Source organism: Diachasma alloeum, unplaced genomic scaffold (genome assembly GCF_001412515.2).
Source record: "Diachasma alloeum isolate Michigan unplaced genomic scaffold, Dall2.0 Dall_scaffold_00256, whole genome shotgun sequence".
In the NCBI taxonomy this organism is placed as follows: Eukaryota; Metazoa; Arthropoda; class Insecta; order Hymenoptera; family Braconidae; genus Diachasma; species Diachasma alloeum.
The window spans coordinates 1,305,764-1,319,433 of record NW_021680401.1 but is presented as its reverse complement, the minus strand read 5'-3'; the positions used below and the strand labels follow the sequence as shown (position 1 = coordinate 1,319,433).

Here is a 13,670-nt window from a genome sequence, read left to right as displayed (position 1 = left end):
ACCGAGACTGGAGGTGCGTTGACCGGACAATTCTTCTTCTACCTCCCCTCGCTAATTCCAAACACACCTCTTGCCCCTCTCTGCTCAACAGGAAGGACTGGGCAGGCACACATGTGGCCTCGTGTGTACTCCTCCAACCCATTGCGGTACCCGTCTCTGGGATAAGCGCCAGCTTGCAGCATCTGAGAGACTCTGCTGAGAGCACTACGTCTCGAGACGGTGGGTCATTGGTTGGGACAGGACTGCATCGTATTTGTCCTGGGTCTCGAGTGTTTTTCGCCATTATCAATCCGTCATCTTCGCGCTACGCGGCTGATTGGGTACAGTGCAACGACCCTGGCGAATCTTTTGTTGATTCCGAATGGAAGCATTGTAATCGTACAAATTTAAGAGTCGGATTTTTTAGTTAGAGTAATTTGTTGTGGTCTAATAAGTTCGAATATGCCATCTTTGTCATTCTGAGCGTAACGCAGCACTTTACCCTACGCGTCCGTGAATCGTTGTGTACGGGCGTAATGACAAAAAATATTGTTTGTCATACGACCTAAAACAACTTTTCTAGCTCATATGATTGCAACCCTCGCCTTCGGCTCGGGCTGCAAACTCATTCGCCAGGAAAGTTTTTTTCGGCCTAATGACGAGATATACCCTATCCTATTTTAAATCTTATCCGTATGTATGTGCGTATGTATGTTTGTACGTATGTGTCCATGTGACAAACTTTTTCTTTAAGAGGTAACAAAATGCCGTTAATTTTCCAAATTTTTGAACAAATTTTCTGTCGAAAGTTATCACTATTTTTACAAATCGAAGGAAATTAATCTCCAGAAGATGATGATGAAGATCAATGTGCTTCGAATTCGAAAAATATTAATAACAAACAGGAAATGGTGGCCTTCTGTTACCCCTTAAGGGATCTCCCCAGTACTTTTGGGTAAAATATGACAATGTGCTTGCGAATTAAATATATCATATAGTAATCAATAATGTTGAAAAGGTATTTGTAAAAGCAATTCTAACTACTTTTATCGTTTCGTTCGTGTTTAATTAATTATTAATAATAAATTGCACCTTATACACAACCTTTATGGACGCTACTTTGTCCCATACCTCTCACACTGTTGACAATGTGCTAGCCAGCAAAGGAAGCTAAATTGTTCTATATTAAGCCCTAAACAATATGGACACGAAGTCCCATTGGGTTTTATCGTTGATTTGTTCAATAAATTAATGATAAAAATACTATGGCGATGTCTGTCATTATCCAACATACGCCATGTTTGATGTCCCATCTCTCTCGAAACTAAACTCACTAACTTGACTATTTCACACTCCACTCACCCACGCGCCCATCGCAACTGCGGAGACCCCTTAAGGGGAGACTACTATAAGTTTTAACAGACGCGGGCTATTGGAGTGAGATCTTTTATATATTTAAGATCGATTATATATGTTTAGAAATGAATAATTAGTGCAAAAATGTTAATTGTTCATTGTTCGTTTACCCCGTACATGTTTAAAATGTTTAAAATAGTCCCGGACCTCCAACTTTTAAGCTCGGGGGTTTAAAATCAAAGAGGTTTTTTTTCAAACTTTTTGAAAAAATGGGTACAATAACAATTACGGGCTAGTGTTTTGAAATTCGACTTGTACACAGCTAATTTCAATTTTTTTAATGTAAAAAATTGCACCATTCGAGTACAATAGCCAGAAAAATGTTTCTGAAAGACACGAGAATATTTTTTAAATATTTTAAGGATCATTTTTCTGGCTATTTTACATGAATGGTGTACTTTTTTAAATAAAAAAAACAAAATCATGTACGCGTCGAATTAAAAAAAAATAACGCGTAATTGCAATTGTACACTTTTTTCAACAATTTAAAAAAAAACTCTGTAGCTCAAGAATTGGAGGCCCTCGACTATTTTTAAGACTTCAACCATCTGCGGAGCGAATAAACAATAAAGAATTAATTTTTTGCACTAATAATTCGGTTTTAAGGAGTTTCTACAATAAACGTAACGCAGGTTTTACGCAACGCTTGCAATTGTTAAAATGATCGAAAAACAATTGAATGATTGATTCAAACAATTGCACGCGTCGTGTTAATCCTGCTTTGCGTTTCATTGTAGAATCTCCTTTAGACGTATATAATCGATTGTCAATGCATGATAAATCACACTTCTATAGCCCGGGAATTTAAAAACTCACAGTAGTCTCCCCTTAATTGTTCGCTGATAAATCGATAGAATTGAATTTTCTTTTCAAGTGTAGATATATTTGAGCCCTAATCATCGACATGAATTAAAATTCCATTCATATAGGAGAGTCGGGCAAAATGTGACCTTTCGTGATTTTCTCTAGTTGTCAATATCTTCACTTATAAATGAAAATATTGACAATTGGAAAAGACCTCAACACGTCCCAATTTGCCCGACCCTCCCTTATCATATTTTTGAATTTTTGAATTAAAAAAAAAATGGGTTGTCCCACCGTAACTAAAAAGAAATATTCTAATGAAAATATTAATTTCAAAGTCGCTCTGTCGCAGTTAAAAGATCGTTACGATACCTATATTCGTTGGTTTGATTTTTATAATAAATAATTTTTGTAAATTTAGAATTTTCCCCAAATTGCTCTGAAGTGACTTTTCTGATGGTTTCTTTGAATACGATGATTCAAATCCATTCCATTATATAGATGGCATCAGTCTTTTTTCAATAATTTCGGAAATTATTCTCATAGCACGCAAAAGTTTGTTGATTTTCCATCTTTTGGAAAAATTACTTTCACTAATTATTTAAATAAATAAAAAAAATTAAAATTGATTCAATTGTCATTAAAACGACCTACTTCGCCTTCACTTTCATCGAATACATGGATGGCGCAGATATATATTACTTCATACGTGAAGTTTCATCAAATATTAAACTAAATTAAAAATGTAACATAATTGATTAAAGAAGAAATTTCATTGAATTTAAAAAAATGATATGAAACGATGAATTATGTACTATGGAAGCAAATGATGTTCATGTTCTTCGTGTTTGAGGACTCAACTATGGTAATGTCAAGGTCATCGCTATTGGCTAATGGAAGGTATCGGATTAACGGGATTGGAAAAATGATGATGATTTTTGGGAGAATCACGGGAATGATGAGTTAGCGAAGGCTTACTTTAACGAGAATCTCGAAGGTTACAAGAACTTCTCCACGTGGAGCTTCAAGATGGCTCGTTTACTTTGTTCTGGTAATGGGAGAGGAAAGTAAACTTCGGCATGTTTTTTTTCCCTCATATTCCCCAAGGTGAAAACAGCAAAAAGGGAAGCCAACTAATAAATAAAAATAACAAACCTCGTCCTGCTACAACATGGGTATATTGAACTCCTGCGGGCAGATAGCAGCGGTGGTCAAAGCCCCCAAGCAGCCATCAGGTTTTGTGTTTATGAGTGTGGGTAAAATTATGGACTACAGTAGTTGCTACCTTCTTTCAATATTCACCTTGTTATTGCGAATTCCTGGAGAGATAATCATTATTTTGGACTCATTATTTTCAATCGTCATGATAAATTCAGTGGGACAATTTTTCCGATGAATCGAGTGATTTTTTGTTCTCATTATGTATATCCAAGTACTTTGACTATTTTTTTCTCCAGTGAAATGCTTCTCTACTTTTGTAGCCAAACACTATAGCTTTTATTTGAGCCGCATTTGACCTCAAGTTTCCGGACATTTTACAATAATTTTATTATTTAAACTTTGCAGGTCTGAATTTGAATCCCAATATTAAACTGTCAGTACACATTTTTAAAATATGTAAAAAAATTAGAAAGTGTACATTTTGAGAAAAAGATTGACGAAATAATTAAAAAATTGCAATTTTTGAAAGTTACGAGCGTTTTCTATGAATAATTTAGAAACAATCAATTTGTCTAAAAAAATAAGGATTCCAATAATTTGAACAATTCCGATTATTTATTTATAAACAACGAATGCTTAAAAAAATAATAATTCTGTGCAAAATGCAATTTGAATTACGGCTAACATTCATAATTTTTTTTCAAACTTTTTCTTTCAAACGCAATTTAATTAACAAATTTGATTATTGAAAATGGACATCTATAGTATGGTCTATACCAAACTGTAAGAAATACTTAGATATCCTTAATTGAGAAGATTTTATCGTCTTGTTGGTGATGCGATCGGTGTATGCAGGAGTTCTGAAAATAGACGGAGTGGAGCGAGCATTTATAAAAGCAAATGAACTAGAAGGTTGGTCAGGTGGTTTACCATTGAGTTGCACAGGAAATTACCATAAGGAATATGGTGGGGACATCAATTATTTATCGGAGAGAATCGTTTCTAGCATAGGGAAGGGTCTTGTGTACTTGTCCCATGCTTTGTATACTTGAGTGGACCCATAACGGGGCTTGTCAATGGCATTTTTCTCTTCTGCAAGTGTTATTTTCACGTTTTTTCTGTACTCCGTAGAAAATAAATTTAACCGTTAAATTTATGAGACGAGAACAAGACCATTGCGCGTCTCAATAGGTTGTCCACGGGATTAATGATGATTGTGGAGACGTTTTAATGTACTTACGTGATAACGTCAGTTATTGGAGATAGAATTATCCGCATGCTTACAGATTGTTAAACATGATTCGAAGGATGCGATTAATTATATTTTGGGTTGAGTGGGAGATTCATTGGGGATTGATGAGAATTGGAGGAATTTACAGTTGAGAATTAATGATATGGGTGAAGTGTTGCTAATCGGTATTCCAGGCTTTCCTTCACTTCAGCAGTTTTTTTTCTTCAATTCATTTATTTCCTGTTTAGCACGTTTTTCTCCTTTCTGTTTAAGTCTATCGACCACTATGAAAGCACTCGGAGACATTATTTTTCGCATGGTATGGCATGGAGTATCTTAACCCTAGAAACGCCGCAGACGGTCGATTTTTTTTTCTTCCCATTGACTGGCTGAGCGGAAAAACCTAAAAAATTGGAATGCATCAATTCAAGTGTCTAGAAAATTATCATATTTTTTAAAATTATTTATATCCACAATTCCTGAAGAAAAAAAATTATTTCTAACAGATGGGCAATTTTTTCCCATGTTAAATGAAATTGCCCGTTGTGCGACGTTGCCGAAGTCTCGCTAAACGTGCCCGGGCAGTATAGTAGAGTGAATTCGGCAACGCTCGGGCCTAAATAACACGGCGGCGATTCCCTGCGGAGGTGACCAAAGTGGCAAGTTCTCATATGATGACCAAACTAGGGTTAAGGTGCTTCGTGTGTCGATCAACAGGGGCGTGAAACGGAAGGGGAGTTTTATTGTTCAATCGCTGAGCACGAAATTTTCCAATTTTCAAGTAACTATTTAAGTGTGCATTTGAACATTTTTTGAATATTGATTTTATTTATCAAATTGATTGATTTTTTTCTCGTCACCTGCGGGTGTCAAATAATTTTTATTGGATGTTTTTCTAATTATTGAAACAATATGAAAATGCGCCTCGAGTTGGTAAACCTGTCGTGTGTTTTCCCTCTCTCTGTTCCATGGTTCAACTCATACCTTTCCCATACTGCTCACTGACATTCGAATCACGCGCCTGCGCGCAAAGGCGTATTTACCCCGAAACTCATAATGTTCCGAATCATTTGTTCAAATAACTTTGTTATGAAATTGAAAAAAATCTGAAACTTATACTTGTTCTCATGAAAGATTTAATTTATCATCCACCAGTTTTTCCTCAACGGTTCATTATTGTTTTGTGTGCCACACATGAAAAAAAAGTATAGCAATTTTCTATATGGATTGCGTATAGAAACTCTATAGCATTTCCGTATATGATATTCGGATATTTCTATACGAAAATTTGTTATATATACGAATTATTTCTATACATAAATTTTTACCTAAATTTTTTTTTCATACGAAAAATATCCAAAGGCTCCAGAGAAAAACGTAGAGAAATGTCGCAACTCCATACGAAATGTTTCTACACATGTGGCAGCGGGTTGTGTAGGATCAAACCTATAGAAATCGTATGGAAATAATTTGTATAAAAAATATCCGTATAAAAATATCTGAATATCATATACGAAAATCCTACAGAAATTCTATACGCAATCCGTATAGAAAATTTCTATACGATTTTTTCATGGGTGCATGAAATTTCTCTAATTGAGAGCGGGGTAACCTCGGAGATTACAGCTAGAGGGTTTAGAAAAACATTCAAATTTCATAATTTTTCTTCTTGAGACTGAGATCTGAAAAAGAATGTGCAGAAATCCTCAATGATGCAGCATACTCAGGCATTCCTTCCATGATTTTTCCATTTGTTTTTCATTATTTTGACTTTTCACACGAAACACCTTAAGAACTATTTTTAACATCTAACCTCTGATTTCCCGCAAGAAGAAAAAGAATTTCAAAGATTCTGTTGTTCCTTATTTACGAGCAATCATTTGTCAAGTAACAGAATTTTTATTGATCATGTACAAGCGGAAAAGTTTGATTTTTGTTGTAATTCATTAATAGTCAATGTAGATGTTGAGCCTTGTGGAACACTTGGGCGAGCCTCCTGCATATGTACAAATTATTATAAAACGTATTTAATTGCTTGGCACTGCAACATGTCTAATACATAATACAATCTAGTGCGCTTGTAAATCGATTTTATTGGTTTCGTTTAAAATTCATGAATGAATTTCGCCAGTGTATTTCATTTTGTTACTCTGTTATTTCGTTTATCACTTAGTGGTACATTATTTCCATTATCGTGCTAGTTCTATTTTATCGAAGATCATTTTTGTTGATACAGTCCAATCTTCGTACAAGATACCACAGGGACTGCAGGGGAATAACATACCGAGTATTACGTATCCCCCACTTTATTGGGAGGGGAAAATATTTTGATTTGATATTCTTCGTACAAGATGTTAAACAAGATTTATTTAGCTATTTCCATTATTTAAGATAATTTGAGTACACTTCCTGATGTGAAATACGAATGTTTGATTGGAAGGTACTAGGGGGCTACGCCCCCTGCTCGCTCCGCTCGCCAACCCCCCCTGTATGGCCATCATGATCCTTATTCTGACCCTTAATTTGACCCTTGTGATCTTTAATCTTGTGACCCTTAATCTAAACCATATAAACCTTAATCTCATCCTTGTGACCCTCATTTGGACCCGTATTCTGACCCCTGTGATCCTTACTCTAACCCTCGTGACGCTTATTGTGACCCTTATTTGGACCCTTATTCTGACCCTTGTGACCCTTACTCCGACCCTCATGACACTTATTTTGTCCCTCATGACCCTTGTGACTTTTACTCTGACCCTTTTACTCGTGACCCTTATTCTGACTCTAATAACCCTTATTTTAATCCCTGTGACCCTTAATTTCGGATTCTTGATTTTGAGGACCAAATTTTTATCAACAAAAGTCGATTTGGATTTTTATGATATAACGAGATTGCTCCTTTTCCAAATAACAATTTAGAAATTCGGAATAAGTTAGTTTTTTAATAGTGGCCTGCGAGGAAAAATTGAAACTTTCATTGGAATGTTGATCTTCATAAAAGTTGGGTTGAATTATCTTGTTTTGTCTATCTATACATTTAAAAATGGAAGTAAAACACATGATGCAATACATGTAAAAGAAAATAGATATTTTACTAAGTTTAATGAATGATGCGTTGAATTTTTTTATGAACTGCAACGAGTGCCCATGCATTTTGAAATTCAATTGATTCAATTGATTGAATTCAATTGATATATGCAATTAAGATGTTTCGTGTCAAAGTCAAAGTAATGAAAACAAAAAGTAAAATTCATGGGAGAAATGTCTGAGTATGCTGCATTATTGGGAATTTTTGCTTTTTTTTAGATCTCAGTCTGAAGAAAAAAAAAAATGGAATTTCGATGTTTTTGTAAACTCTCCAGCTATAACCTCCGGGTTACCCCACTCTCAATTAGGGATATTTCCATGGCACCCAAAAAAATGGTGCACTATTGAGGAAAAACTAGTGGGTGATAAATCAAATCTTTCCTCAGAACACGTATAAGTTTCAGTTTTTTTTCAGGTTTCATAAGAAAGTTATTTGAACAAATGATTCGGAAAATTCTGAGTTTCGGGGCAATTACGCCCTCACGCGCAGGCGCGTGATTCGAATGTCAGTGAGCATCATGGGAAAAGTATGGGTTGGACCATAGAACTGAGAGAGAAAACACTCGACAGGTTTACCAACTCGAAACGCATTTGAATATCATTTCAATAATTAGAAAAACATCCAATAAAAATTATTTGACACTCGTAGGTGATGAGAAAACAATCAATCAATCCGATAAATAAAATCAATATTCAAAAAATGTTCAAATGCACATTTAACCCCTGCCTGGTCACCAAGCGCCACCCGGCGACTCTAGTCACTTTCGCGGGGATTCCCCGCCGTGTCAATTTAGGCTCTAGCGTTACCGAATTCACTCTACACTGCCCGGGCGCGTTTAGTGAGTTTCTCGCAACGTCGTGTGATGGGCAATTTCATTTGACATGGGAAAAAATAATTCGTCTGATCAAACTAAATTCTTTTCTTTAGGAATTTTGGGAAATATGTTGTTCTAAAAACTACTATAATTCGTTCAACACTTCAATTGACAAAGTCAATTTTTTTTTATGTTTCCGGTTAATTGAACCAGTAACTTGTAATTCGAAAAACGATGCGCGGCGGGCCTTTCCTCATATGGTGACCAGTCTAGGGTGAAATAGTTACTTGAAAATTGGAAAATTTCGTGCTCAGCGATTGAATCAGGGCTCGAGAACAATAAGACTCCTCTTCCGTTTCACCTCCCGATGATCAACACACGAAACACCTAAAATTCTAGAGCATAGATGCATATATTATTTCCAATAATTTCTGGAATATCTCAACTCCATTCCCACTCAATTCTAGCCCCTCTGTCGAGTATCTTGTACAGAGAATAGGAGACAAAAAACATTCAAGCCAGAAAGTGGGGGTATCACTCGGCACTGATGCCCTCCTAGTATCTTGTACGAAAATATCTTGTACTGAGACTGAACTGTATTTCATTGGTCTCAAGGGTGAGGAGGTTTCATTTCAGTAATTTGTCGCTTTTCATTTTTCTCATTTTTTATTGTGTAATTCTTCTCATAATATGCGTGTACAGCGATCTGTCGTAGGCATTTGTAGTAATTCAAATTCATCCTATTTTTTTTCAGGTCTCGGCGCTTTGTTGTTTCATTACTAAAATTTATCTCTTAATTATCTCACGGTTCATCATTTTTTTCTTCAATTATTTTTCTTTGCTTCTCGGTATGCATTTACGAAGAAGAAAATTATAATAATAACTTAATTAATTATTTCACTCGAACGGCCCTACGAACATATCTTTGGTGTACTGCTTCGGGGGGAAAGAAAAATTCATTAGAAATAATATTTATAGTGTGCGCCTATTGATTATGCATTCAGCTGGGGTATTTCGCGGCACGACGAGTTTTACTTATTCATCTCCAACGTCTTCATTTTCCACGTGAAAAAAATCGCTTTTCTTTTTCTTCACCTCCCGTTCAATACTCACATAAATTTTTTAACATTTGTTTTCCATCCTTCGATATTTAAAAATTCATTAAAAATTTACACTTACAAATTTCTCCATCTAAAAATGATTCTTCTCATAACTTTTACAAAAACATCTCATTCACCAATTCCAGCCTGTTGAATCATTGATTGACAAGGAGGTCTGCCAGACATGTAATAATTAAAAAAGAAAGGATAATTGTTACTGTTAGGCGGAGTCCTCAAAGGCACCTCGAGGCTTATCTGAGAGCGAGAGAGAGAGAGAAAGAAAAAATTATTCTGACGTCCTGCGTCAATGCTAAACTGTCTCAACCTTAATTGGCTAACAACGGGTGAAATTGGGCCTTAGATTCGACATATTAATTAACATTTTGTAAAATAACCTGCCTACAATTTTTTGTAATCTTTTACTTGTTTTTTTTATTTATTCATCTATTTATTATTAATATCTAGGATCATCCTAAGCGGGCATATACTTCCGTACACACTTATAGCCTATGAACACATGAAATCACTGCCCCCCCAATCGACCAAAATTTTGGACCCAATTGGACAAGGCACTAAAGGCGTATTGTCCCTCTCCTCTGAAAGCAGAAGAATTTAATGAGCCAAAAGTAAGACGATCTTTCAACAATGGACGTAAATAATTCAGTGGTTATTGAATCACGATTTTAAAAAAATATATTCTTGAACCAAGAATTTCTTTTTCCCCTCGTTAATGATGCAAATTTCATTAAAATAAAGAAGCTCACTAGTGTCTCAATTGAATCAGGATGAATGACAGGGCAGAAAGAACAACTAAATCTACTTAAGACAGAAAAAATAAAATCGGTGGAAAGTCGGTTGGTCCCTTTGCAAAGTGTTAAATAAATAATAATGTCCATTTTTTTTTCATTTCTCTATAATTACGTAACATTATTTACAGGAGAACCACGATCAAGACATCAAGTAAAAAGTCATATTGTCATTTATTTGGAGATGATAACCACTACTTCGTGGTTAGAGAACAGCCAATATGGCGTGGGGGGAAAAAATAAAGAGGTGATGGTTTGTTGGTTTTCCACTCTCTGTCTTTTCTCGGAGATTTTTTTATTTATTCATTATTCGAAATACTTTAGTCTAGATGTTATCCTAATCGTGCAAACTACGCTTCATTTCACTAGCTGAAGGAATCAATTGAATAAACCGATGGCGCCTAACGGAAACTACGTAATTCAGAAAATATTTCCGAACTCAAGTATCTCAAGAATATTGACTGAAACTTTGTATCTCAGAGATGACAGAGACCAAGTATCTCGGAGCAAATTCAGAAATACGTAACTCAGTAACTCCAATTAAATTCCGTCTACATCGCCCGATACCTTTGACACTTGTAATACCACAAGAGCTTCAAAATTATCAGGTATTTTCCGATAGGTTCGTTGCAAACAAACGAAGGAGTCAAGTTTTTCAGGTTAAGAAATCACGAGTGCGAAGCATGAATGATTTTTCCTGAAAAATTTGACGACTTCGTTTGTATGCAGAGAACCTTGAGGAAAATGCCCGATTAATTTTGAAGCTCGTGTGATATTCGGGGGATTATTTTTCCAATCCAAATGTCGGGCAATATAATTGGACCATGAGACGAAACTCACAATTGAGAAATGCAAATTGTATAATTAACACAACGACAATTGAATTCAATCTGTCAGTTTGACGAGGGGTTAATTCGACTGCATGATCTTTTGTTTTTTATATAGCAACTACCAGAGAAAATTATGAGTTGAAAACCCTGTAGCTTGTACCACGTGATGTCGAATGGGCCAATCATATTGCCCGATATTTGGGTTGGAAAAATAATCATTTTTATTTTAATTCCTCGGATAGAGTTCCTGCGGATATTTTCATATACTTCTTTGTTTGGGGAATATTTCACACCGGTCGTCAGTTCTCAGAAAACCAAACCTCTCATGGCTTTGCGAGTATTCAATGAATTTAGTGATTAGTAAATTGTTGTCATCTCATTTATTTTAACATTAATTTTCATGTAGTTGGGTAATGAAGGGATTGGTGAATCATTTTGAAACTACTCATTCATTTTATCTAATTGGTTCTTTGCCACTCTATTCATTAATATCTACGAGAAATTTTTCAATTATTGATATTAGTATTTCGGCATTAGCTTTCGGTATGAGTGGGTAACTAGGGATCAGCTAATCGTGATCCCTAAAAGATTGATAGGCTTGATTCATAGAAATCATGAACGATTTCCTCAAGCAACAAGAAAAACTGCAACAATTTGGGAGCAAAGGATTGACAGCTCTGAATTTTATTCATAGGTTACTAACGAAACTAAACGGAGATTAATCAGAGCTCCTGAGTCACGTGTTTCTGAATTTTCACTGAGATACTTGGTTTCTGTCATCTCCTCTGAGATACAAAATCCAGTCAATACTCATGAGAAATATGGTTGTAGAAATGTTTCCTGAGTTACGTAGTTTCCTTTAGGAGCGATCGAAACGATCTCACTCATTGATGATGAGTCGTCATTGTTTCTTTGTTTTTTTTAGTTTTTTTCAAACAATATTCAATCTCTTTACACAATTTATTATCGAGTATTGAACTCGTTATTATCGACGAGCAAGGTCAATCCCGGTTTTTTTCATCATAAAATTTGCGGCAAAATTATTGTTCTTGCCAGCAAAAAGACAATGAAAATCGACAAGAATTTAAAGATGATTTAAATTAACTGGGGAATTGTGTTTTAGGCTCGACGGGATCGACCTTGATTACCGTCGTTAGTCATGCAGATTTTTACTTAGTAAAAGATTGTTGTGGGGCCCTGACAAATGCCTGATGAGCTCCTGAAGACTGTCGAAACTTAATGAACAGAAGCAACAGGTGAACGTGTTGTCAGGGGCTGCTATGACCCCTCTGTGAACTGAGCACAAGTGTTTTAATAGGTGGGCTTTTTGCTTGAACATGGCGACACAGAGTCGACAGGCAAATGGTTTCTCTCCGGTGTGCACTCGCAAGTGAGTCTTCAGATTCCAGGACATGCCGAATTGTTTTCCACAGTAGGTACAGCGATATTCACGGACGGGATTGCATTTTGGTGGATCTTCGGTGGAGGGAGGGGGTGGGGCTCGAGCTGGAGGAAGGGTCCAGGCCCCCCAAGGTGGCTCGAGACCGGCGGCCGACGCTGGGTCGGCACTGGGAGGGCGGTGGGAACCTCCTGGTGGTGTTATTGATCTGTCCTGCTGGAAGAAGAAATAATTATTTTGTTAGATGTGCAATTTTTGATCATGCAGAAATCAACACTGAGAGAAAAACGGCCGAGTTCTCAAACAAGTCTTACTTGTGCCAAAAAAAATCGTTTGTTGAAAATTATCAGAAAAATATTTTCTTGTGCCAATCAGGCGAAGCGTGCGCCGTGAGTGAAAATTTTTATTGCAAAAATATATTGTTTTTTCAAAAAAAATTTATCCTCTGCGCAAGCAAGAAATGTAATTTCTAGCACTATTTCTTCGTTATTCAAGGTTCTCATACGTATTTTGCTCCCGGCAAATGCTCAATTTATATGAAACGATTTCTTGATAAACAGCCCTCGATAAAAGATATTTTCATCCTGAAAACGCACCGTCTTGTATGAATGATCCGCCTTATTCATGTTTGATACTTTTAGTTCGAACCAAACAATTATTTTTTTCAGTAATTTTCAACTAAAAATTTTGTTGGCCCCAACACGGCTTGTTTGAGAAGTTGTGCGTTTTTCTCTTAGTGATGTTGGAAATTGCTTTCGTCCAGGGATAGCCATATTCATCAATTATAATTACTGTTAAATTATGAATTTATCAATTAGTTAATATCACTTTGAAATTTTATTTGTTGAAATAATCATCAATTTAAATAGTCAAATGTTGAATTATTCATTAATCAGTAATTGAGGTAGGAAGATTGACGATTATTTGAATAATCGGAAATGCCTCATAACAAATGAAGTATTATTTATTTAATAGAAAAAGAGTTCCATATTTTCAAATATTTAATTCATCATCAATTGAAAATGTAGGTTATCAATTATTT

The 13,670-nt window shown here is 35.7% G+C and overlaps 1 protein-coding gene across 2 annotated transcripts in view; it reads right to left on the bottom strand.

Annotated features, from left to right (window-relative positions):
- Window positions 1–11,387: 11,387 nt before the first annotated feature.
- Window positions 11,388–13,670, bottom strand: part of LOC107037619 (transcription factor Ken 2) — a 57,194-nt gene continuing 54,911 nt past the window's right edge. For both annotated transcript variants that reach the window (XM_015256256.1, XM_015256257.1), the window contains exon 6: window positions 11,388–12,844. In XM_015256256.1, coding sequence (XP_015111742.1) covers window positions 12,383–12,844 — 462 coding nt within the window. In that variant the 3' untranslated portion in view covers window positions 11,388–12,382. The remainder of the gene's footprint in view (window positions 12,845–13,670) is intronic.